The sequence below is a fragment of the Tamandua tetradactyla genome, chromosome 16, assembly GCF_023851605.1.
Source record: "Tamandua tetradactyla isolate mTamTet1 chromosome 16, mTamTet1.pri, whole genome shotgun sequence".
NCBI classification, from domain to species: Eukaryota; Metazoa; Chordata; class Mammalia; order Pilosa; family Myrmecophagidae; genus Tamandua; species Tamandua tetradactyla.
In genome coordinates, this window is record NC_135342.1 from 67,449,234 (window position 1) to 67,476,420 (window position 27,187).

General features: G+C 39.4%; 2 protein-coding genes across 11 annotated transcripts in view; both read left to right on the plus strand.

Moving 5' to 3' along the window:
• Positions 1-4,137: 4,137 nt before the first annotated feature.
• Positions 4,138-27,174, plus strand: ZNF23 (zinc finger protein 23). Of its 10 annotated transcripts, none has more exons than XM_077132949.1 (5): positions 4,138-4,177; positions 13,977-14,041; positions 16,422-16,548; positions 17,197-17,310; positions 20,257-27,174. In XM_077132949.1, exons 2-5 carry the CDS (start codon positions 14,018-14,020, stop codon positions 22,056-22,058), a joined length of 2,067 nt encoding a protein of 688 aa, XP_076989064.1. In that variant the 5' UTR covers positions 4,138-4,177; positions 13,977-14,017; the 3' UTR covers positions 22,059-27,174. The 10 variants fall into 10 exon arrangements, with proteins under 10 accessions (XP_076989064.1, XP_076989068.1, XP_076989067.1 ...); XM_077132953.1 differs by having other exon boundaries at positions 4,139-4,177; positions 16,373-16,548; XM_077132952.1 differs by lacking the exon at positions 4,138-4,177 and adding an exon at positions 4,186-4,706 and having other exon boundaries at positions 16,373-16,548.
• Positions 17,201-27,187, plus strand: part of TLE7 (TLE family member 7) — a 33,661-nt gene continuing 23,674 nt past the window's right edge. The window contains exon 1 of the mRNA XM_077132959.1: positions 17,201-17,310. The gene's annotated coding sequence lies outside the window, so the exon portion shown is untranslated. The remainder of the gene's footprint in view (positions 17,311-27,187) is intronic.

Sequence of the window (27,187 nt, forward strand, 5' to 3'; positions counted from 1 at the left end):
TGATAGGCAGAGACAAGTAGGGGCTGGGGAACTAGGTGGTATGGATCAGGTTTGGGTCCTCTGGGTTCAAAGAAAGGAGGAGGATGAGACAGGTGTCTGGAGATCAGGGTTTAAATACAGTCAAGGCATGGTGCACTGGTAGTTCACCATCCCAGGAGAATTCTCACTAGAATTCTCACCTGCCATGTGGGAGACCTGGGTTTGATTCCAGACCCATGTACCTACCTCCCCAAGCCCCCCCAAAAAACAAGACATGTGAGCAAAAATTCTCTATGATATATCACATGTCTGCCTTTCTCTGTATGTATATCTAGATATAGAAATATATAGGGAGACACTATATATATATATATATATATATATATATATATAGTGTCAGGGGACCATCAGTAGGCTGGAGAACAAGTGTTCTGAGGTCAGACCCCAGGGGAGCTCCACCACCAAATTGATGAGGTAAAGCTAGCACCTAGGACAGCACCAAAGGTTGCCTGTTTTCTATGGTCGTCCCGTCTTTGGACAGGGGGACGACCATAGAAAACAAGGGAGGGCACTGCTAATTTTCTGGACTTCTGACACCTTTCCTGGTGGTGGTAATCCCCTGAAGGCAGCACTTTGGAAACAGTTATCCTAGAGAAATGAAAAAGGGTAACTTTGCATTTATTTAGGTCTCCTTTAGAATTTATTTCAACAATATTTTGTAGTTTGTTGTGTACAATTCCTTTACATCTTTGGTTAAATTAACTCCTAGGTATATTTATTCCTTTAGTTTCTATTGTAAATGGGATTTTTTTCTAAAACACCACTGATTTTTGCATTTTGATCTTCTATCCTGCCACTTTACTGAATTTATTAGCTCTTGTAGCTTTCTTGTAGATTCTTTGGAATTTCCTATACACAGATCATGCCATCTGAAAATAGGGAAAGTTTTTCTTTCTTTCCAATTTGCATGCCCTTATTTCTTTTTCTTGCCATCTAGTATGATTTCTACCATATTATAGTTTTCACCTCTAGATTTGATTTGGGTCTTTTAAATATATCTCCCATGTTTCCACTTAACTTTTTGAATATATGAAATGTACTTAGAATAATTTTTAATTTTCATTTTCTGCTAATTCTAACATCTGTGTCATTTCTGAGTTGTCTTTAACTGATTGATCTTTAACTTACGGGTCATGTTGTCCTGATTCTTTGCTTACCTGGTAATTTTTGGTTGTATGCCAGACATTGTAAATTTTATCTTTCGGTTTTGTTCTTGAGTTTTGTTCTGGGATTAAATTAAGACACTGGAAAACTGTTTTAGGTCTTGCTTGTAAGATTTTTAAGGTAATATTGGAGCAATGGCCAACTAGGGCTAATTATTCCTCACTGCTGAGGCAAGAGATTTCTGTGTATGCTACCTACTACTCTGTGCATCTTGAGGTTTTGCAGTATGTCTGGTGGGAACAGGCACTATTTTGGCCCCATATAAGGGTCAGATATATTTACATTTATATGTAATTTCTTTCCCTGGCCTTAGGTGTTTTTCTCATATACATGCATTTGATTATTAGTTCTCAACTGAACTAGAGGGGACCTTCTGCAGATCTCTGGAGTTCTCTGCCTATACTACTCTCTCCTGTCCAGTTTTCTGTCCTGTAAACTCTAGTTATCTTGGTGTCGTTCACTCTCAGCCCTGTCTGTTCAGCTCAGGGAGCTTCCCAGGTTCTGACTTGGTAGACCCTCTTTGTACATCTTGGAAACTCTCTCCAGGTAATGTTAGGCATTTGTAGAACTCACCTCTACGAATTTGGTTCTTGACTTTCAAGGATCACTGACTACTCTTATCTGAGGTCCAGGGTCTTATAAACCATTTTATCATCTATTTTGTACGTTCTTTTGGTTGCTTCAAGTAGGAGGGTGAATCTAGTTTATCTTACTCCATTCTGATATGAAATGAAAGATATGCTTTATTTTTTATAGTTTCTGTTGCTTCAAGTTCACTAATATTTTCTTCTGTAGTATCAAATCTGCTGTTAATGTCACGCAGTGAATTTTTCACTTTAGACATTGTGAAGAGATATTTGTTTTTTGTTAATATCTCATATTCCCTCTCTGCTCTGTTCATGTTTTTCTTTAAATTCTTGAACACAGGGATAACAATTTTTAAAGAACCATTGTCTGATGTATTCTGTCATCTTTGTCATTTCTGTTTCTTTTCCTGATTTTTTTTCCTGTTATATATCACTTTCCCTGCTTCTTGGAATGCCTTACAAATTTTTATTGGATGCCGGACACTGACCTTTGTCTCTTTCTTTAAAGAGTGTCCGGCTTTATTTTGTAGTTATATTACTGTTAGTTTAGTTTGATCCTTTTCCAGGCTATTTTGTTTTTGGGGGGTGCATGGTCAGGGAATTGAACACGGGTCTCCTGCATGGAAGGCGGGCATTTAAACCACTGAACTACCCGTGCACTGCCAGGGTTATTTTCAGGTCTAGAATAGTCTTTACTCTAGGGATAGTTTAGCGTTACTCTTCTAGAATGGCTCTTCTAGAATTTCTATTCAATGCCCAAGTGATCAAGAGGATTTTCCACCCTGGCTGATTAATACTCAAGGACTTTACAGCCTTGTAAAGCTCTGGGAACTACTGGTCATATCTTCAGTTTTTGCCGAGTTTCATGTCTTAGAGTTCAGCAAATAGTATTTAGGATCCCTTTGCAAATTTCTTTCACTTTTTTTCTAAATATATTTTTCCTCTGCCCATGACTTTCAGTTGCCTCAGTCTTTATGAAGTTTGACGCTCTCTTCTCAATTCAGTGAAACCACTATGCTGTTTTACTTTCTCTTCTTGTGTGCCTTCAGGCAGAAAAAGAGTACTCAATTGGCTCCTTTTGTTGTTCTCTTCTTTCAGTCCTGTACTGCATGTTTCCCAATGCCGGAAACAGTTATTTTCAATTGAAATAGTTTCATATAATTTATTCACTTTTCTAGGAGTTAAACCTGGTCTCTATTACTCCATTATAGCCAGAAGACAAGCCCCTTGATTTATCTTTTTTGAAAGAATGTTGCTCCTGATTTCTTTTTTTATCATTATGGCTTATAAAAAGAATTATCAGTTCTTTGGGATGAGAACCACATCTTTGTTTTTGTTTCTATTGACTCTAACAGTGGATTGTTTTCTTGTGTTTTTGTAACTGACGGTTTTAATCCTAAAAATATTAAGGGCATATTTTCCCATTTTTCACAGATTTTTTATATTTCCTTAAATCTCTTAATAATAGATTTTAGTTTTTAGAGCAGTTTTATGTTTACAGAAAAATTGAGCAGATAGTAGAGTTCCCATATACTCCTTTCTCTCCTCCTCCCCTCACAGTTTCCTCTATGTTAACATCTTGCATTAGTTTAGTACATTTGTTACAATTAACCAATATTGATATTCAGGGTGTATTTTTAAAAGGGGTTGTTTTAAATTTTTTTCCTGTCACTTCATGGCTTTCAGTAGCCCAGGATTTGGATTTTGTTATTGTTGTTTCCAAAAGTAAATTTCGTTATTAAAAGGAAAGATACAAACATAACGGACACCTGTGCAATATGCCAAACTAAGGAGTTTACTTGTGGAAAAGCGGAATTGTTTGGTCTCCAAACGCAACTGTGTAAGGGCAAGCATATGACCGCTTCATTAGGCCTCCCACAACAGCTGTGACCAAACTTTCACATATCCAAGTATGCTTGTATTCAAACGTACTTTCCTTTAGTTCTCCTTTGTTACAGTTAAGGCATAACATTTTTATAGGTAGTTTATGTTATCTATGGTTTTCTAAGCCATTATCTGTTAGTTTCATTACAGAAGAATAAAGTGGACATTACAAAATATTTGTTACAAAAAGGGGGCACTAGGTCTGAGAACGCTGTGATGGAAGGGTCCGGTGCGGAGACTCCCAACCCTGGCTACACCTGCAGCTTTACTGTGACAGATTCCGGACATTACTCTCCGGGTTGGGTTCAAAGGCTCTACTGATTCTTGCGCTCCCCAGCCCAGCCCGACTAACAACCATCTCGGCTCAGACCTGGGCAAGAGATACGACGGACCCAAAGACTCCCAGAAAGCACACTGAGAAACAGAGCCAGGCTCCTAGAGAGGCGCGGCTGGAGGCCCGGTGACGCACTTCCGTTCGCGCCGTGAAGACGTCCGCTACGTAGGTGAGTGCGGGGCCGCGGGCCGCGCGTGGAGTGCTGTGGCTGCGCGAACCTGGGTGTGGGTGGGATGCTCCTTGATCCGAGGGAGAGGTTGGGTGTTCTGGCTCTGCCGAGAGAGGGCGGGGTCCTCTTCTGCTCCTCTTGGACTCAGGTTTTGGACATGACGGAATAGGTTCGATCCTGTGGAAAGAGAAACCTGAGTTACTTTCACAGCCACCAGGCCCTGAACATTTAGCGCTTGATCTATTCAAGGAAAATGCTACTGGCCTTTTGGGAAGAGGTGTCGGTGCAGCCAGAGGGTGGAATATTTGCAGGGGTGAAGCTGCCCGAGGTGATATTACCACTCTTACAGAGGCTTTTACCTAAGCATTTCAAGTTTGGACATTGTGTTCCCTGGCTCCTGACCTGGGGTCGTGAATCAGGGTTAATACGGAGCGAAGAACTTCAGTAGAACCCTCCCAGTAGCCCTGGGGGCAGAAAAAGCCCGGAGTTTGGAGGGCACCGTCTCCTGGAGCGGTGTAAGCTGTAAAAGGTAACTTGGCTCTGCTCCCCTCCGGCTGTGGGTTGACAGTAATCTGGGAATAATTTGACCTTTCCACAAGCCGTTCCTGGGAGGAGACTGGAACACTGCTCGGTCCAGGTACAGTACAGAGACCACTCAGCGAAGCACCTGGCCTCTAGGACAGTCCTCTGAATTATTGCAGTTCGTTTTAATTCTTTTCTGAAGATGTCACTATTCTTCCACCTGTCGTTCTGAAATCATATGATCTCTTACTTGAAGGCAATGAAGGCTGTAATTAATGATTTTACTTCACTGTCGCATCCTTGCTCTAGAACTAAGGGGTTCTTGTTTCCCTGGCCACAGGATTCTTTTTTTTTGTTTTTGTTTTCCCCTATGTCTTCAAGGACAGTGGTTTATCAGTTATCTTCTCTCATTTATAATTACCTTTTTGCAGAATCCTTCCCTTTGATTTATATATTATTTCCCACTTTTCACTTTGAAAAAAGTTCCAGAACCCTATTAATGTTAAGCCGACATGTCTAGATGGCATGTCACCGTTTCCTTGTCAACTTTATGAAGCTTTATGGAAACATGGCCTATGCTTGTTCTCTACACTTTTTCCCTTCCCACTAACACTTAGAAAAATTACTGCTTAAGCTGAAAAGTGATACATGCTAGACTCCTTTGTTTCCCTGCTAGTATCATACTATTGGAATTTTTCGAAAAATGTTTTTAATACTTTTTTTAATATCAGAATTTTCCTGCCTGTTCTTGTCTGGTTGTTTCTCCAGATGAACTTTACTCTCACTTTGTTAAGTTTCTAGAAATACCTTGTTTGAGATTCCCTTTTGATTTAAGGAGAATTAACATCTTTACAGTGTTGATTCCTTCTATCCAAGAACACCCTATAAGAGACTGTTAATTCACGGCTACTTTTGTTTCTCAGAAGGCTTAGCATTTTCTCACATGGGAAATGTACATTTCTTTCATATATATTATTAGATATCTTATTTTCTGTTACCACAACTACAATTTGTAATTGATTATTTTTGTATAGTAGGAAAGTATTGAAATGTACATATTAGCTTAATAACATCACATCTACTGATGTTATTTGGAAAATATGCAAAAAATGCATGTATTTCCCACAATAATATCTTCCACACTAATGACAATTTTGAAGTTGTCTTTTGGTTTGAAGAGTATGTGTATGCCTATATATATGCATTTCTTCATTCTGTGGAGGAAGTATCCATTGATTCCAATTTTACTAAGAGTTATTTTTCATTGTTCACTTTCAATATCTCTAGCTTCTAGAACAGTGCATGGCATATACAACGTGCACTCAGTGTTTGTTGAACCACTAAATGGACTGTTCTAAAATACATCCTAAACATTTTTTTAAGTTTTTAATTTGAAATCCTTTCAGACTTAACAAAGACATTGCAGAAATAGTACAAAGAATTCCTATGTGTCTTTTTCAAACTTCCCCAAATGCTAACATCTTATGTAACCATGGAACAATTAACAAAACTAAGAAATGAGTATTGATGCAATGCAGTTAACAAATCTGCAAACCCTATTCAAATTTTGCTAACGTTTTCCTAATGGATAACCTTGAAAAGTACTTGCCAGGTGTCTTTTTTTTTTTTTTTTTAGAAATGCTCCTACTTTTACTTTTCCCTGGTGTTTCCTCCTAATCAAATTTGGGTCATATATTTTTAGCAAGAATATCATAGAAGCAATGATCTCTTCTTTCTCAGCATATCGTATTAGGGGTACTCGGTATCAATATGTCTCATTACTGGTGATATTAACTGTGATCCCTTGGGTAGGGTGCTTTTTCCATTGTAAAAGTACAGATTTTCCCTTGTAATTATTAAGTTTCTTTTGGGGTGTTCTAGTTTGCTAGCTGCTGGAATGCAATATACCAGAAACAGAACGGTTTTTAAAAAGAGGAATTTAATGAGTTGCTAGTTTACAGTTCTAAGGCTGAGAAAATGTCCCAGTTAAAACAAGTCTGTAGAAATGTCCAATCTAAGGCATCCATCCAGGGAAAGATACCTTGGTTCAAGAAGGCCGATGAAGTTCAGGGTTTCTTTCTCAAGTGAGAAGGCACATGTCGAACACAGTCAGGGCTTCTCTCTAGCTGGAAGGGCACATGGAGTATATGGTGTCATCATTTGCTAGTTTTCTCTCCTGGCTTCTTGTTTCATGAAGCTCCCTGGGAGGCATTTTCCTTCTTCATATCCAAAGGTTGCTGGCTTGTGGACTCTGCATCTCATGGCTACCTTGTTCTGCTCTCTCTGAATCTCTCATTCTCCAAAATATTTCCTCTCTTATAGGACTCCAGTAAACCAATCAAGACCCACCTAAATGGGTGGAGACATGTTGTCCCTTAATCCAGTTTAACAACCACTCTGAACTAAATCACATTATCCAGGGAGATGATCTGATTACAGTTTCAAACATATAGTATTGAGTAGAGATTATTCTACCTTTATGAAATGATATTTTGATTTAAACATGGCTTTTCTAGGGGGCATACTTCCTTTCAAACCAGCACAGGGGTGATACTTTGAGACTATGCAAATATCCTGCTTCTGGGCACCACAGCAAGTGGGGACAAAGGTAATAGATAAAAGTTTTCCCCATATGTCCGTTCTATGGGGTGTCATGAAGCTCCTCAAAGATACTGCAAGACAGATGCCAGTTTCCTGTAGTAGGGCCAACATGACAATGTATTCTTGTATGGCTCACCACCTTTCCTTGTTTCACTCTGCTTGTCCCTTGTTCTGCCCCTGGGACCACATTCCCAAGTAAATTACCTACGCAGAAATCTTTGTCCAGTGTTGAGCTTCTGGGGGAAACCATACTATAAAAAGCTTTTTTTCTGCCTTCACTAGCAAGATAGCATGATTTATTTATTGATCTTCACTGTTTCCTATGTGGCGGTTAAAGCCTATAAGGAAAATAAAGTTTTCTCTGAATACACTTAGCTGCATTCCAGGAGTTTTTATATTTTGTGTTTTACACTATTTTATAGCCGTTCATCAATTGTGTTTTACTTAATTTCTTCTGGCTTTACTGTTTGATGCTTAGAGAATTTGATCTGTTTACTTCCACTTTATGAATTTTTTAGTTTTTTCATGTTTTCCAAATAACAAAAAACATGCGTATTTTGCATATTTTCCAAATAACAAAAAAAGCCTTTGACTGCTTAAGAAGAAAACTTACTCTATAATGGAAGAACATATACTTCCATCTGAATCGAATAGATCAACTCTATCAATTATATTTAGATTTTCTGTGTAATCCCTTATCACCTTTGCCTAATTAAACTGACAATGAGCAAAGCACAAATCCTTACAAAACACTAAGCTCATGTGTGTCATGGGCAAATCCTTTCAAATCTTTAAGAAATGATTAGTTCTAACACTATTTAGATTGTGGCAGAACACAGCAAAACAAGTTTCTCAATTCTTTTTTATTATGCCAGCACAGTACTGATGTGAAAATCCTAAATATTAAGAAAGAGACTCAAATGCATCATGACTAAATGGGATCATTCCATGAATGCACGTAAAGTTCAAAATTAGTATATATAGATTAGAATAACTTTCGACGTTAATAAATCAAAGAAACGTACTTGTCCATGTCAGTAGATACCAAAGATACTTGACAAAATTCAGCATTCACTCCTAATTCTAAAAATTTATTCTCTAGAGAAACTCATATATAGGAGGTATGTACAAAAATATTCATGATCAGCACTCTTTTAATAGCTGAATACTGGAAACAACTCAGGTACCCATTGAGAATAGATACCCAGTTGTCTACAGTTTTTTTTTTTTTTTAACTTTTTAAAATTATATAATATAATCTATATATATACAGCAAAGAAAGGAAAAAGCAATAGTTTTCAAAGCACTCTTCAACAAGTTGTTACAGAACAGATTTCAGAGTTATGGGCCACCACACCAATATCTCAGATTTTTCTTCTAGCTGCTCCAAAACATTGGAGGCTAGAAGAAACAAATATTTTTTTATCATCACAATCGATTTTTTTTTTCTTTTTTGTGAAAAATAACATATATACAAAAAAGCAATAAATTTCAAAGCATAGCGCAACGCTTAGTTGTAGAACGGATTTTAGCGTTTGGTATGGGTTATAATTCCACAATTTTGGGTTTTTACTTCCTGCTGCTCTAAGGTATTGGAGACTAAAAGAAATATCAATATAATGACTTAGCAATCATACTTGTTTGTTAAACCTACCTTCTCTATATAACTTCACCATCATCTTTGATCTTTTTCCCACTCTTTAGGGGTATTTGGCTATGCCCATTCTACCTTTTTCATGTTGGAAGAGGCTGTCAATAATGTGGGGTAGGGAAGTGAAACTAGCTGATGTTCTGGAGAGACTGGGTGCTCTGGTCCAGGGACCCATCTGGAGGTTGTAGGTTTCTGGAAAGTTCCCTAGTGTATGGCACCTTTGTAGAATCTTATATATTGCCCTAGGTATTCTTTAGGATTGGTTGAAATGGTTTTTGTTGGGGTTTGGCAAATTATGATAGGTAGTAATGTCTAACTGAAGCTTGTATAAGAGTCTAGAGTAGCCTCTCAATTCTATTTGAACTCTTTAAGCCGCTGATACCTTATTTTGTTACCTTTCTTTTCCCCCTTTTGGTCAGGGTGGCATTGTTGATCCCATGGTGCCAGGGCCAGTCTAATCCCTGGAAGTCATCTCCCACACCTCCATGGAGATTTTCATCCCAAGATATCATGTCTCACGTAGGGGGGAGGGCAGTGATTTCACTTGCAGAGTTGGGCTTAGAGAGAGAGAGAGAAGTCACATCTGAGCAACAAAAGAGGTCCTCCAGAAGTAACTCTTAGACATACCTATAAGCTTCTCTGCTACATACATAAGCTTCACAAGAACAAGCCTCAAGATCAAGGGTATGGCCTATCCCTAATGTATCCATCAAGGGACTTTGCCAATACTTTATGATTATCTGCTTAATATGTTCAAGATGTATCCAGGAACTACATTAACCTATATAGGATTAAAAGTTCTCATTCTTATTCTTATTCTGGGCTCCCTGTGTTTCGATTGTTTAAATGAGCTATCTGTCCAGGCAAGTGAATTAGATTATGTGCTATAGAAAGTTTAGATTCCAGATAAAGTAAACCTTTCTTCCCCTGGTCTTGAAGAGTAGGTGAGGTTCTGAAATACAGACAATGTCTTCCTTACCCCCGTGTTCTGAATTACGTCAGTCCTGACCTGATTGGCTTCGTTCTTATCTCTAAATACCAGGTTTTACATGTATATAACAGACTCTCAAAATCCAGAAATAATGATTACCTCTCTGGAGTTGTCTACAGTTTTTACAGTGGAACATTACGTAGTAGCAAAAGTGAATGAAGCACAGCTCCACATAACCTGGATGAAGTTAGGAACATAATGTTAAATTATGCAAGTTCCAGATGATTATAAACAATGATATCAATTTTATAAAGCTCAAAAACAGCAAAAATTAAATACATTGTTTGCAGATACATGCATTTGTGATTTTCTTTTTTTTAGAGAAGGGCTGTGATTAACACAAACTTAAAGACAGTTGTTACCTCTAGGAGCACACAACTGGATGCAACAGTATTAACAATGCTCTCCTGCTTAAGTGGGGTGATGTGTTCGTGGGTGGTGTACACTTTTTAACTTTTTTTTTATTGTGAAGTATATATACAAAAAAGCAATACATTTCCAAGTACATTTTAACATGTAGTTACAGAGCAGATTTTAGTGCTTGGTATGGGTTACAGTTTGACAATTTTTCATTTTTTCTTCTAGCTGCTCCAAGTTACTGGAGACCAACAGAAATATCAATATAATGATTCAGCAGTCATACTCGTTTGTTAAATCCTATCTTCTCTGTTATATTCCTCCTCTTTAAATAACATTTATACATAAAAGCAATAAATTTCAAAGTACATTGCAACAATTAGTTGTAGAATAGATTCAAAGTTTGGTATGAGTTAACAATTCCACAATTTTTAATTTTTATTTCTAGGTGCTCTAAGGTACTGGAGTCTAAAAGAAATATCAGTATAATGATTCAGCACTCATACTCATTTGTTAAATCCAACCTTCTCTGTATAAACTGGTGGTGCACATTTTACTATAATACAAAAAAGTTATGCTTTTTTCATAACTTCCTTGTTAAAAGTCTTTTGTATGAATGAATAGCATGAAAATGCTATTTTTTAAAGAGAAGTATACTTATCTCTATCAATTGATATGGAGTGATTTCTAGAATATACTATTATATTAAGGGATAAGAGAAAAAGGGAATAAAAAAGAAAGAAAAATAGGTATAAGAAAATATAGTGTATCTGCTCCTTTGTGCAAATACAAAAAGAATAAACCAGAAACTAGTGAGTGGTTACCTCAGATGTGGGTGGGACTTGGATGAAAGGAATAGGAGAATGGGAATGGGATGGATGGAAATGGAGTAGAAGGGATGAGGAGAGAGTGACACTTCTCTAAGTAAATTCTTTTTGTATAGTTTTTGACTTTTATAACCATAGTAATGTTTTGCATATCCCAATGAAAAATAAATAAAATCAACCAGGACAGGGTAGGGGGTGCAGGGAACAACCCAAAATGGAATACAAACAATAGCAAATGAGCTTAACTGTACAACAAATAAATAGCATAACCATACTAAAGTAGTGGGAATGAAAATAACTAACTAACTTTGGAAAATGGCATTGTGACTAAATACCATAAAGCTAAAGACAAAAAGACCTGTACCCAAATGATGTACTATAGTTAGTAAATTTGCTTTTCATAGGGGTATGATTTAGCAATTCTGAAACTACTTCATTTGTATTCTGAGACTGAGCAAATAGGTTGCTATGTTATAGAAAATGAGAGCTAGTTTTCTCACTATTGGGAAAAGAATTACAATAAGGAAAGAGAGAAAGCTAAAATGAACCCTATGGTGATAGTTTAGATTTGGAGATACCAGTATGAACTCAAGGTTTTGAATATAGAGAGAGATGGACAGATATAAAAATAATATAGGTATTTGTGTGTGTATGTATATAAGTATACACACATACATACGTATTTACTAGCTGCTGAGAGGGACTGGAAGAAACTGGACACCTAGTAACAATAAGTACACCTAAAACCCAGATCTTGCTTTCTAAGTATCATTCCAATATAGATAAGTAGGACTTCTTGGAAAAGTAGCTGATTCCAGGGCCAAGTAGGAAAAGTATAGAATGAGCTGGGAACTTCTCCTAGGGTCAGAAAGTAAGAAAATGCTCAAGAAATAAGGGCAGATGTGAAGAGAACATAGAAGGCTGCCTGAAGGAACTCCCAGATGCCAAATATAAGACAATTTGAGACACAACAAAGAATAAAGATAGTATTGGATTTTAACCCATAAAATTAAAGAAGTATCCATGAGTGTATTCTGATATAAATAAATGAATGAGGGAGAAGGAACAGCCCTTTGTGGTAGAATCCCAAAATATTAATGTGGAAAAAGGAAATCACCTTTTGGCAAGCACTACAGTAATAATTGTTGCAGACAAGAATCATGAATGGGTGTTAAAATTAGTGGGTGAAAGAATGAGAAACGGTATTTGCATAGTCTCAAAGTATCACCCCCCCAAAGAAACTCACTTATTACAGAAACTAAACAGTCCATGTGTTTTGGGTTTTTTTTTTTCCATGAGCAGACTCCAGGAATCCAACCCGGGTCTCCAGCATGGCAAGTGAGAATTCTGCCACTGAGCCACCATTGCATCACCCAATCTGTGTGTTTTTTACTATATAATGCACAAAGCATGTTGGGTCATGCCACCTGTAAATGCTTTAATGACCAGGAAGCTGAGTCAGAATTCCAGGCCTTGGCTTATCTGCTGTCAGAGGGCTGAAAAGTATGAGGAGGCAACTTGCAACTTGGTACCTCACTTCCGGTCCAGCTTCTGAAGTTGAGCCTGGTCTGTGCAGGAGGCTGATCTCCCAAGCTCTCCACAGAGGCAGCAAGACTTAGGAGGACACTCGGAGCTCTCAAGGAAATGGGGCAGGATGAGGGTAAACAGCTTCCCCTTTCTCCTGGTGCTACTTCCCTGGGTCCTGGCTCCTCAGGTGTCTCTACTGGGTCTAAAGAGAGAGGAATAAGAACTATGTAAAAGATATTGGTAATGTTGTTTCTTTGAAGATAAGTTGGGGATATATGAGTTTCTGTTTTATTATTCTTTAGGGTCTACATACATTTTATGTACACTCTTCTCTAAAAATGATGTGTGTCAGAATTGGAAAATCCTAAGGTTCCTGGCAGATGAGCATCAGTGTCATAGCTGGGAAAAGTTCTAGGGGCTGAGCCAGTGAATAGCTCATTCCCTTCTGCCTGCAGCAGTTCCCGCTCTCACTTCTTTTTTTCTTTCTTTTTTGTTTTTAAACATAACAACATAGAAACACGAACATTCTTACCATATGATCATTCCATTCTTGGTATATAATCAATAACTCACAATATCATCACATAGTTGTATATTCATCATCACAATCACCTCTCAGAACATTTGCATCAATCCAGGAAAAGAAATAAAAAGAAAAAAGAAAAAAAACTGTATATACCATATCCCCTTCCCCTCTCCAATCATCAGCATTTCAATCTACTAAATTTAACTTTTGTTCCCCCTATTATTTATTTATTTTTAATCTGTATGTTTTACTCATCTATCGATGAGGTAGATAAAAGGAGCATCAGACTCAAGATTTTCACGATCACACAGTCACACTGCCAAAGCTATATCTATACAATCATCTTCAAGGAACATGGCTACTGGAACACAGCTCTACATTTTTAGGCAGTTCTCTCCAACCTTTCCGTTATACCTTAACTAAAAAGGTGATGTCTATATAATGTGTAAGAATAACCTCTAGGATAACCTCTTGACTCTGAAATCTCTCAGCCATTGACACTTTATTTTGTCTCTTCCCCCTTTTGGTCTAGAAGGTTTTCTCAATCCCTTGATGCTAAGTCCCAGCTCATTCTAGGATTTCTGTCCCACATTGCCAGGAAGGTTCACACTCCTCGGAATCATGTCCCACATAGAGAGGGGGAGTTTGCTTGTCATGTTGGCCAAGAGAGAGGCCACATCTGCTGCTGTCACTTCTGTTTGGATATGGGCCACCTGCATCTCGGGTCTTCTGTGATGGGGCTGTATTGTCCTTTGTGGGGGTGGCTTGCCTTACACTTGTCTCTGTCTTTCCCTTAGCCTCTGCCCTTCTCTGAGAGGAAGATCAGGTGAAGGCAGCCATGCTTCTCACTGCCTGGCCCCAGGTAAGCTTTGGGTACTTCGGCTCTTCTTGTAGATAGTCTCAGATTGAGAAAGACTGCAAAGGGAAGCTGATTAGCTTGTGGGTGAAAGCTGGAGGGGTCTCCATGCTTCCATCTGCAGGACTGGAGGTTGTGGAAAGAGATGATTTAGAGGGATAAATAGCCAGAGACCCAGGACAGGAAAGAGATGGAGACAGCAGGGAGAGCATGCCTGGAAAGCGGAAGTGTTGTCCACGTAGGATGCCCAGGGCCTGGACACATGGAGGAGAATGGATTCTCCATGAAGGGTGTGTAGGTGAATAGGAATAGCAAGAATAGACTGATATATAAAGGATGCCTGTGCCTCTAGTTCGGAGAAAGGGAAGCAGCTGACAGGAAGTGGATCAAAGGAGGAAAAAGGCATGGAAGTTCTGAGGGACGGCATATCTCATTGTGTCCTTAAGAGGCTTTCAGGACTTGGGGTAAGTAGCTCAGACTTTAGGTCTCCAATAAAACCTCACCCCAGAAAAAAACACGCAAACCAATTTTCCATACAATTTCAGGGACTTCGTGGACTCCCTGAAGCTCAACCATGGATCCCCATGGATCCCACGTTGGGAATAATCATAGCAAGTAACCAGTCTGAGGTTTATATTTCAGGCGCTACAGTAAATGCTCTACATGGATGGCTCAGTCCTGACAACTGCCCTCTGGGAAGAGTGCTATGTTGTGCTCATCCTACCAATAAAGATGTGAAGGCAAAGGGGAGCTGAGTAACATGCCCAGGGTCACACAGTTATTGTATGGTTCTTGACTGCTTAGCCATATGACATTTATTTTTAATCTGTATGTTTTACTCATCTGTTGATAAGGTAGATAAAAGGAGCATCAGACTCAAGGTTTTGACAATCACACAGTCACACTGCAAAAGCTATATCATACAATCAACTTCAAGAAACATGGCTACTGGAACACAGCTCTACATTTTTAGGCAGTTCCCTCCAGCCTCTCCGTGAAACTAGTGAAGTTAACTGGGTCAAGTTTATGGCAACTGTGTACGAAACAGTTTTGGGGGGAGATACAAAATCCAGGTGTACCCCTTCAGAATTCACTGGTCCATATGATGTGGGCTTCCATCAGGGAAAGTAGTTGTTAAAGAGGAGGGGTCAGGTTCAAGTAATGTTTAGGACGTAAAAGTCTTTAGGACATAGAGTCAAAGGACTGGGGTTGGAGCTAAGGGAGAGGGAAGTTTCTGGCTGAGGATTCCTGAGTGGATGGTGGTGACATCAGCTGAGGTATGAATTCAGGAGGAGGCACCACCTTATTTGGGAAAGGGTGGGTGGCAACCGGAAGTAAAGGTATTTAATTTGGTGTAGAGAAATTACTTGACCTGTTCAAGGTCACACAGAGAGTGACTTACAGAAACACTGAGAGGTTGACCTAGAATCATTCAATTGTGGAGGTCAGAAAAATCAAGCAAGACAGATCCTGGCAGACAGGAATTGAGAGGCAAACCCTACAGATGAGTCTCCAGGGTTGTTACCAAAGGCTGAGATTGACAGAGGGAGAAACAACCAGAGGCTTGGAACTGCCCAAGAGGGTGGAGTTGGGTTTGGTAGCGACACATACTTCAGCCCTAAGTGGCACAGACTCTGTTGGTATACCAATATAAAGAGAAGCTGCAAAGGTGACAGAATAGCTGGCCATCGAGATGGCTGACCTCCCTTCTTTCTCAAACCTTCTTGGAAAAATTGAAGTCTTGGACAAGGTTGGAAAGGATGAGGCTTGAATGAGAGAGGGTACCAGAAAATACTGGCTTTTTAGGAGTATCCAATGGGAAGCTGAATGGGTTGCCCCAGGATGTACTGTGCTTCCTCCTTCCCCTTGTTGGGAGGTCTGTCATGGGAATCAGGCAGCAGATGAGGGCTGGGTGATTGTTCTTTTGGGGTGACTTAAGTTTTTAAGATGAAGACAAGGTGTGGGGCATGGAAGAGGGCTGAGCTTAGACACAGGGGAGCAGGGTAGAGAACTCAAGACCTCGGGAGATGAAGTGGGAACTGCTGCTGGATGGTCCTGAGCCACGTCTGCCACAGAGGGAATGCACAGGGTAAATAGCCTGTCTAAAATAATGGGCTTCCTTTAGGGGAATTTTCTTTCTTTTTCCCATTTTATGTTATCTTTGATAATTGTAAAAAAAAAAAAAAAGTCATGTAGCTTCTTTGTTGTGAGGGAAGTTGGATATTCCCTGGTTCACTTTTCAGATGCCTGTTCTCAAGTCTTTTTCTTGTTATTAATTTTGTATTGTTGAGAAGCTCCCTCCCCAGGCCCTTATATTGCCCTCTGCCCCTCACTTAGGGCCTGAGCCATGGATTGGCCTTAGGGCAGCCGGAACCTGTTGTTTCAGAAGTTGGTGACCTTTGAGGATGTGGCTGTGTACTTCACTCAGACGGAATGGGATGGCCTGTCCCCTGCACAGAGGGCCCTATACAGGGAAGTGATGCTGGAGAATTATGGGAATGTGGTCTCCCTGGGTAAGGTCTCTCTCCCTGTGGGACCCAAGCTCTGCCATTTGTGGTTTTCTGGCTTCCTTTCCCCTTACAGGTTGCAGACAGGGTCTCTGGTAATCCTTTACTGAGTGGGATCTCCAGGGGCTGAGACTCCAAATCCCCTAGTCTCTGGGGTTGCTGGGAAGTACTCAGGCCCTGAGTACTTTTGGGGCTAATAAAGGACTTTGCTAGGACTGATGTTTACTTTTACTCCACCTAATAGAAGCTGTGTTTTGGACATAGTGTGGGAAAAAGTAACTTCCTTTTCCACAGTGGCACCTTTAGGTTACCCCTCACCTTATCTTACCTGTATTTCTTGAGTCTTTCCAAGGATCTCAGTGTACCTTAAGAATATCTCAGGCCAAGGTACCCTAAGAATATTTCAACCAAGAATATTTTATGGCCCAAAAGTAGTCTCTCTTTAAGCAGAAACTCCTGGTTAATCCTGCCTCTGGGTCTATATGTTCTGGGCCCTTCCCAAGCTCCCCCATACTCTTCCTTGATTCTTATACACAAGGCCCCCTGTGGCTCTCACCATCTTTCCCCATTGTTCATACAGTTTGAGCAGAGGCTTAAGAACTCATCTGTGGGGATTATTCACCTGTCTCTACTATCTTTCATCTTCCAAACCAGGATTTCCACTTCTCAAACCTGCTGTAATCTCACACCTGGAGGGTATAGGTGAATCGTGGGGCCCATCTTCGATGGTACCTGGAACAGGAACAAGTCCCCAAGGCCTCTGGACTGGTAAGAGAGACACATTGCCCAACATGTTGGAAAGCTTAACTGTTTAGGAAGAAAGTCAGTCTTGGCAGCATACAAAACTACTGCATTTATTGACCAGCCGCACAGAGTAAAATTTAAGTAATTTTGGTGATTTATAGAAATAAGTACAGTTGAGACCTTTCTCATAAACTGTTTAAGTAGTTTGTTGTTTCTTTCTAATACCAAGAATAGATCTTTTTTCAAATGCCTCATTCTAACTCTTTTCATTCCTAATTTTGGACTCTTACCTTTCTCAGAAAATATTAATGGATTCATTAATTTTGGGGATCTTTACAACTTTCAAAACATTGTCCACTTAATGTGAAGGATACAAAATCAAAATCAGCAGCCTTTTCACACAGAAAGGCAGAGAAGCCTGGTAGTTAAAAGTGTTCTTTGGAGTAGACTTTCTAGAGTTCCTATCCCAACTGTGCCGCCTATTGGTGTGTGACTTGGAGCAGGCTATTTCCTCGAGTTCTTGAAGATTTAATGTTCTCGTCTCTGAAAATGGGATTCTACTAGTAAAATGAGATAACCCTAGTCCTATGGGTTGCAGATTAAACGAGATAACACTTGTCAAGTGCCTAGCTTATAGTGTGTACTTGATTAAATCTTAGTTTTTTATCCATTTTTTTTTTTGAGGAAACAACTGCACATAGCAAAATAATGTAAAAAGGAGGAAGTACTCTAATTCAGTGCTTCTCGAACACTGATGTATACACAAATCATCTTGGGGTTTTGTAAATATGCAGATTGTGATTCAGGAAATCTGTTATAAAGCCAAGATTCTATATTGCTAATTAGTTCCCAAGTGATGCCGTTGCTTCTGGTTCCCAGACCATACTTGAAGTAGCAAGGTTCTAAAGGGTTCAAGAAGAGTGGCTGCCAAATGACTTCCTGTTTGCCATGAGGCCCAGCTTTACTTCCTGCATTTGGGAACAATTAATGAGATTCTCTTGCATCCTTTCAGTGAATTCTCTTTTTTGATCGTTCAACCAGATGATCCTTGACCAAGGTAGGCATATTTTGAAGCACAGTGTACCACATGAATAGAGGGGAAAAAAGCAGTATTGTGGAGGTCCTTGATGTAGAGGTATCTGGATTTCATTCTACAGGCAGCAGACAACCCTGAAGTTTTTGTACAGCCTGTCATGATCTTAGTTGACGGGAAAAAGTTGTCAGTTTCTGTAGAGTTGGGGTGAGAAATGGAGCTGGTTCTGGGCTGACGAGGGGAAGAACGAAGGGCACAAGGCCCGTGTCAGCAGGGCTGACGTTTCTTTTAAAAACTTTCCCAGAAGCCCCATCCAGTGACTTTTTAAAAATTTCATTTGCTGTACTGTGTCAAATGGTGATCCCCACTGCAGGAGAGTGTAGGAATGTAGTTTTTAGCTGGGCATATTGCTACCTCAAAAAAAAGGGTTCTGCTAGTAAGATGCCATGCCATAGTATTTGGTAAATAGATCGCTAGTGTAGAAAAACTGCCAAAGGATATATAGCTGGTTATCTACATAAGTCTGCATTCTAATCAATTTGAAAAATGTACATCCTCAGTAAAAACCAATGAAATGCAAATTAAAACATAATGAGAGATATTTCACCTATCATATTGAGAATAATTAAATTATGTTCATTGGTGAAATATAAGAAACAGGAATAGATTTCTGGAAAGTGAATGCAAATTGGTAGTCTTTCTAGAAAGCGCTTTAGCAAAATATATCAAGAACCTTTAAACAGTTTGTACATGGTGTTCTGGTTTGCTAGCTGCCAGAATGCAACACACCAGAGACGGATTGGCTTTTAATAAAAGGGGATTTATTTTGTTGGTTCTTCAGAGGAAAGGCAGCCAACTTTCCACTGAGGTTCTTTCTTACGTGGAAGGCACAGGATGGTCTCTGCTGGTCTTCTCTCCAGGCCCCTGGGTTCCAACAACTTTCCCCGCGGTGACTTCTTACTGCATCTCCAAAGGCCTGGGCTGAGCTGCGAGTGCTGAGATGAGGAATGCCGAGCTGCTTAGGCTATGCTACATTGCGCTCTCTCATTTAAGCACCAGCCAATTAAGACCTCATGTTTGGGCCAAGCTTTTGAGAAATTCAGAAACAAATTTCAGAAGCTCTAAAGACTTTTGGACTATAGAAGAAATTTCAAGGAATGATCAATTTTAAAATTGGGATTAAGTTAGAAGATTGGTACTGTTGATGTAGCAGTGTTTGAAACAGGTGGGAAAAGATGGGATCAAAGCCTCAAAGGGTTCATTTAAGCTTTTCTGAAGTAGAGAAAAAAGAAGTTGAAGGAAGAATTTTGGAAAGTCTGGAGTTTAGGTTCTAAGTAAAGAAACAAAATTCTTTCCCTTTTACTTCCTGGTGCTCTTGACACTTGCGCTACCAGTGCTGTGAAATCTGGTTGAGTCCTGTGCCTTTTTGCTTCTTAAGCTTTTTCATTTTTATTAACAAAGAGATTCAGGGTCAAGGAACAAATGAGAAGAAATTGCAGAGTGTGGGAAAACATGGTGTGATGGAAAGAATCCTGATCTGATGTATAAGACCCAGAGCTTTGTTCACTGTATTTGCTTTTAATCTGTTATTGGTTATGTCTTCCACAACAGCCTTGACCTTGGAAGAGAGAGCTATATTTTTTGCTTCCCTTTTTCCTCCTTTATGAAAATGGTATGTCTGCTTCATACCGTTTCTCAACTTGTTTTTCCACTTGTCATTTATCTTGGACATCTTTTCATGTGAGAATAAATATAGATTTATTTCATTCTCTTACCAGATACAATTTTACCTTATGGATGAATCTTAGCTTCTTTAACCTAGTCTGGTGATTTTAAAGAGCCCCCTGATTATAATGATCTTTTATTCTTTCTAGCACAATTCTTTTCTTTTTCTAATATGGTTCCTATATGACATTCATCTTTTCTGTTTTTTATAGTAGGTACTGATATCCAGATTGACCATAACTTGACCAAGAAAATGTATGAAGAGAAAGATAGTATGTCATTTGAACTTCTGAGTAACTTTTGCAAGAACACAGACTTTTCAGAAGCCTGTATTCTAGGGAAACAGCAAGAAGTCCACTCAATAGGAAGTATGAAGGAAGAAAACAGCAGTGTCATTGACAGAACAGTGAAAGAAGAGAAAAGCCCTGTGGAGGAGTGTTTCTTTAGTCAAAGTCCAAATTTGTATCAGTGTCATACCATCTCCACTGGAGAGCAGCTCCCTGAGTGTACAGAATTGGAGAAAGCCTTCAGTGTTGACACAAAACTTACTCAGCATGAAGTAATTAATATTGGGGAAGGACCTATCAAATGTGAAGAATTAATGGAAACCTTTACGTGTGACTCTCAGCTTAATCAGTATCAGGATAGCTACCTTGGAGAGAAGCCCTATCAATGTAAGGAGTGTGGCAAAGCCTTCAGCATTCAAGCAAAATTAATTTGGCATCAGAAACTTCATAGTGGGGAGAAACCCTTCAGATGTGTGGAGTGTGGGAAGAGCTTCAGTTACAGTTCCCATTATATCACACATCAGACAATCCACAGTGGTGAGAAGCCCTATCAGTGTAAGGTGTGTGGGAAAGCCTTCAGCGTTAATGGGAGTCTAAGTCGGCATCAGAGAATCCATACTGGAGAGAAGCCCTATCAGTGCAAGGAGTGTGGAAATGGCTTCAGCTGTAGTTCTGCATATATCACACATCAAAGAGTCCACACTGGGGAGAAACCATATGAGTGTAATAACTGTGGGAAAGCTTTCAATGTTAATGCAAAATTAATTCAGCATCAGAGAATCCACACTGGAGAGAAACCCTATGTGTGTAATGAATGTGGGAAAGGCTTCAGATGCAGCTCCCAACTTAGGCAGCATCAGAGCATCCACACTGGAGAGAAACCCTATCAGTGTAAGGAGTGTGGAAAAGCCTTCAATAATAATGCAAAACTCATTCAGCATCAAAGAATCCACACTGGGGAGAAACCCTATGATTGTACTGAATGTGGAAAAGCCTTCAGTGTCAAAGGAAAATTAATCCAGCACCAGAGAATCCACACAGGTGAGAAACCCTATGAATGTGATGAATGTGGGAAAGCCTTCAGGTGTAACTCCCAGCTTCGGCAGCATCTGAGAGTCCACACTGGGGAGAAGCCCTATGAGTGTAATGAGTGTGGAAAGGCCTTCAGTGTGAATGCAAAACTAATGCAGCATCAGAGAATTCACACTGGGGAGAAACCCTTTGAATGTAATGAGTGTAGGAAATGCTTTTCTTCAAAGCGAAACCTGCTTGATCATCACAGAATCCATACTGGAGAAAAGCCTTATCAGTGTAAGGAATGTGGGAAAGCCTTTAGTATCAATGCAAAATTAACTCGGCATCAGAGAATACACACCGGGGAGAAACCTTTCAAATGCATGGAATGTGAGAAAGCATTTAGCTGTAGTTCTGACTATATTGTGCATCAGAGAATTCATACTGGAGAGAAACCCTTTCAATGTAAGGAGTGTGGAAAAGCCTTCCATGTTAATGCCCATTTAGTTCGGCATCAGAGAAGCCACACTGGAGAAAAACCCTTCAGATGTGTGGAGTGTGGCAAAGGCTTCAGTTATAGTTCAGACTGTATTATTCATCAGACCATCCATACCTGGAAGAAATCCTATGTGTGCAATGTGTGTGGGAAAGCCTTTAGGTTTAGCTTCCAACTTAGTCAGCATCAGAGTGTCCATAGTGAAGAAAAATCCTAATGAGGAAATGTAGAAAACTCTCAAAGTTAATGCTGAAAAGGGTAAAGTACCAAGTTCATCCTAGTAGAAAACCCTGAGAGGGAAATAAACAAGGCAGAGTCTTCACTTGGAAATATATTTGTTTTTATATTTTATTGAACTTTTATCAGGAATGAATGACCAGTGACATTGAAAAATTTATGGCTTTATATATATATATATATATATATATATATATATATATATATATATACCAGTAAGGAAGTATAATGAAAGAAAATATCCTATTTCCAATGGCATTAGGAAAAGTAGATTTTTCTAGGAGCAGACAATAAATGTGCAGGACCTACCTGGGGAAAATTATAAATCTCCACAGAGGGCCATAAAAGGAAACTTTTAAATAAGTGAAGAAAGAGAAAGACCTTGTTCTTGGTTAGGAAAATCCACACTATAAAAATATTAACTTTACCTAAATTAATTTATTTCTGTTTAATTTTTGACATGCATCACTTTTGTAAAGAATAGGAAAATAAAGATTTCTTTAAAAAGGAAAAATAATGAGTAAATCTTTTTATTATCTTGAAATAGGGAAAACCTTTCTAAGCATCAAATGAAGGCTAGAAACCACCTTCTGTGGGTCCAAGAGTCAGGAATTCATGGTCAGGTATAGCATAGACCCTTGAGGTCCAGCTATTATAGCTCTGTATCCATGTGGAAAAGAGGTAGCCTCAAAATATTGATAAGTTGCTACTCAAAATTAAATATTTCTGTATTTTTTTGTTTTAAATAATCTCAAATAAGGTTACAAGATAAAGGCAAAAATTTGAAATAATTTTGTAAAATATGTGATATAAAAATGTAATGCTTATTATACAGTTAAGAGAAAGATGAATTCCCTCATAAGAGCCAACAAATGATACTAAGTGAGGCAACTTTTAAAAAGAGAAAAAAAGTGACTAATAAAATAAGGAGAGATGTTCAGTCACAGCAGTCCTCTACAGAAAGTGAAAAGAGTAAATTTATTTTTGCATATGAAATACTATGCAGTTCTCAAAATGATATTTACTTTATGGATGCTCTTTATGTAAATACAAAATGCAGTCAACAAACTAGTATGTTAGCAGGTTCCTATTTTTGTAGTTACCAGAACTCTACAAACATGGTTAGCAAGTACGTGTAATCTTTGTATCTGAAGTCAGATCATGTATAGCTCTACCACTGACTGGCAGCATTGAGTGCATTATTTAGTCTCTTAGCCCCAATCCTCCTATGTGAAATTGGCCACCATAGCTGTCAATAATAGGGTAATTTTAGAAACTGGTGATGTGGGTGAATGTTTTATGAACTAAACTATTGTCAGGTTTTAGGACTTTTTGGCTTCATTTCCTAATTTGTAAAATGAGTTTGGTCTATGATTCTTTGGTCACCTGGATTAATATGACTTTTATTTCCTAGACTTACCCTCTTTCTCCAGCCAGAAGCCCCTTACTACCCCCCATCTGTGGGTCCAAGAAGGTTCAAGAGTCAGGAATTCATGGTCAGGTGTAGCATAGACCCTTGAGGTCCAGCTATAGCTCTGTATCCATGCGGAAAAGAGGTAGCCTCAACATGCCTGCACTATCCCTTTTCCCATGACTACCATATACTGTGGGGGCTGTCAAAGGGAAGAGGCCAAGAGAGCAGTCCTCTGACTATACCTTTACTCACACCTTTGGCCAGCATTTCCAGGAGAGATCACTCACCCAGTGGCTCCTGCCTATCTAGCTTGAATTATAGCCACATTTCTCCAAGAAAAGATTGCGATTGAGCCTACATGACTTACAGCTACAGTCACGTCGGTTGCTTTCAGAGCTCCCTAGGATTCTGGACCAGCTTTCTCACTTCTCCATAGCCACTGACCTGACCCAATTTCCCTTCCATTCTGCCCTCTAGAACTCACGGTCAACTGTCCATAATACCTTCTTTCCAGCATATCATCAGCCTCAGCACTAAACATGCTCAGCATCTTTTTACCATACCCCAAAGCAGGATGTCCACTTCCCTAGCAGCCTTCTTAAGGTGAGACTATTTTTTCCATACACACTCTGATTCAGAATGTGGAGGTGGACTGGATGTCCTCCTCCTTGACCACTTCGAAACCACTTCTCCCTCTTCAAAAATACACTGCTAGGGGTGGGCCATGGTGACTCAGCAGGTAGAGTTTTCCCCTGCTGTGCCAGAGACCCGGGTTCAATTCCTGGTGCCTGCTCATGCAAAAAAAAAAAAAAAAAAAAAAAATACACCGTTAGACTTGTCTCTGCTTAATGCTGTGCTCTACTTTTGGCTGACACACTATCACCCCCCTCATTCATTGATAGCTTTACATTCCATCTTTCCACCTCTACTCCTTTATCTTCCCATGGTACCTATAAACTTCAGCCATCTTGGCCTTCCTGGACTCCCAGCTCTATATCCTCAACTCAGGGAGACCGCCAGCCTCTGCCTTGGTTCTCCCTTCCTGCATTGCAGCCTGGAAACCAGGTAGTAAGCTGGGGTAGTCATGGAGTTCACCTTAATTCCTATCTCTCAGAGTTCACTGTTCTTGCTGCCTAACGTCCAGTGACTACAGAGCTGTTGTTTCATGTATTGAGTCCATTTTATTAGCTTGGTCTGTTGGTGGGAGGTGTAAACATGGTCCTTGGTACTTCATCTTAGCTGGAAGGGGAAATGCCCACAATACTCTTGTGAATATCTCTTCTCCACAGAACCCACTTTTAAAATCACAAAGTCCTCACATCAGCACAAGGTGTGGAGATTATTGGTCTTAGAGCACATTTCCACCCAAGCCTAAGCAGAGGTGGTGAAATAGTGCAAAACGTCACTTGAGTTTTACTGTCCATATACAGAAAAGGGGAAGCTTAGGGGGTGAGCTTATTCCTAGTTCTGGAGACACAGGACAAAGGAGCGAGATTTCTTGTCTCACTATGTGGCCTCATAGTCGTGAAAATGGCTGCCTGGAATTCCCAGCCTTTCTTTGCTTTTCATGGCATCTGGTTTCATGAAAATCATGAAAGTCTTAAGATACTCCTTAGAAGAGAGTCCTCCAACCCTTAAAAAAAAATCATCAACAACAACAAAACATTCTAAACATTAAAGCCAAGCTAATTGTCAGGAAGCTGAAGGAATAGCAGACTCAAGTAGAAATTGTATAAAAAGGGTCCAAAACATGGATAGGCAAGACAGAAGGATAGATCTTCCCTCATTCTGCAAGTGCTACACACTCAGGAAATCACTTCTCTTCTTCACCCCAGGCCCATCTGTGTGACTTGCAAGGCTTTATCCTCTTGCCCCAAGACTCTCAGGACTGGAGGTAGTCTGCATTTAGTTCAGCATGAGATCCAAGATGAGCAGAGGTTTTCTGAATGTGAAACTATGAATGTTTAGATACTTTGGCTGGAAGCACCTCTGTTCCTTCAGATTCTCCTGTACCAGGTCATCTGGCAGGCCACAGGTACTGGAAGAAAATAGTCACTGATGAATGAGGCTGCCGTTACCCAAAAACACTAACTTCTCAAAAGTACCTCTGTAGGTCCAGAGTTACTGAATGTACTACAGGGGTGTGCTGGTTTGAAACCTAAAAAGACAAGTTCCTTTTCCCAATCTAGTCTTGTGGGGGCAGACTATTGTTTAGAGTGGGACCTTTTTGATTAGGTGAATTCCATGGAGATGTGACTCACCCAATTGTGGGTGGGAACTTTTGATTAGGTGGTTTCCATGGAGATATGCCTGCTTATTTAAGGTGGGTCTTAATCTGCTCAGTGAAGTCCTTTAAGAGGGAACCATTTTGGTAAATTCTCAGAGCTGACACAGACAGAGACATTTTGGAGATGCAGAAGGAAAACGTTCCCTGGAAAGCTGTTTGAAACCAGAAGCCAAAGGACAAGCAGATGCCAGCCATCTGCTTTCCCAGCTGACAGAAGTGTCCGTATTTGCAGAGAGGAACACTGACCATGTTCACCATGTACCTTTCCAGATGAGAAAGAAACTCTGACTGTGTTCACCATGTGCCTTTCCAGATAAGAGAGAAACTCTGAACTTCATCGGCCTTCTTGGATCAAGGTATCTTTCCCTGGATGCCTTAGATTGGACATTTCTATAGACTTGTTTTAACTGGGACATTTTCTCAGCCTTAAAACTGTAAGCTAGCAACTTATTAAATTCCCCTTTTTAAAAGCCATTCCATTTCTGGTATATTACATTCTCACAGCTAGCAAACTAGAACAGCTTCACGGGAATTTTATCAACATTCCAAAAAGAACTAGCACCAATCCTGCTAAAATTTTCCTAAAAATTGAAGAAAAAGGGACTCTACCTAACTCATTTTATGAAACTAATATCATTTTAATACCAAAACCGTGTGAAGATGCTATAAGAAAGGAAAACCACAGACCAACCTCCCTAATGAACATAGATGCGAAAATTCCCAATAAAACATTAGCAAATTGAATCCAAGAATACATTAAAAGAATTATACACCATGACCAAATGGGGTTTATACCAGGAATGCAAGGATGGTTCAACACACAAAAAATCAGTTAATGTAATACAGCACATTAACAAACCAAAAGGAAAAAAAATCACATGATCATCTTGATTGATGCTGAAAAAGCATTCAACAAAATTCAGCATCCTTTTCTCATAAAAAACACTCCGAAAGATAGGTAACTACCTCTATATGATAAGGTACATAATCTCCCTAAGATCAGGTAAAAGACAAGGATGCCCACTGTGACCACTATTCAACATTTTGCTAGAAGTTCTAGCTAGAGCAACCAGAGAGGACAAAGAAATAAAAGGCATCCAAATGGGAAAGGAAGAAGTAAAACTCTCATTATTTGCAGATGATATGATACTATACTTGGAAGATCCTGAGGAATCTACAGCAAAGTTACGTGAGCTAATAAACAAATTCAGCAAGGTGATGGGATATAAAATTAATGTGCAAAAATCAGTAACATTTCTATACACAAGCAATGACCTGGTTAAGGAGTCAGTTAAGGAAAAAAAATTCCATTCAAAATAGCAGTTAAAAGAATCAAGTACTTAGGAATGAACCTAACTAGGGAGGTAAAGGACTAGTGCACAGAAAACTACATAACATTGTAGTTGAT

Excerpts from the sequence above, each read along its gene's own strand:
- ZNF23 (XM_077132949.1), top strand. The coding sequence starts at position 14,018 with ATGCTTCTCACTGCCTGGCCCCAG. Across the intron at positions 16,549-17,196 it reads TGGGAATGTGGTCTCCCTGG|GATTTCCACTTCTCAAACCT; the intron begins GTAAGGTCTCTC and ends CTTCCAAACCAG. Across the intron at positions 17,311-20,256 it reads TCCCCAAGGCCTCTGGACTG|TAGGTACTGATATCCAGATT; the intron begins GTAAGAGAGACA and ends TGTTTTTTATAG.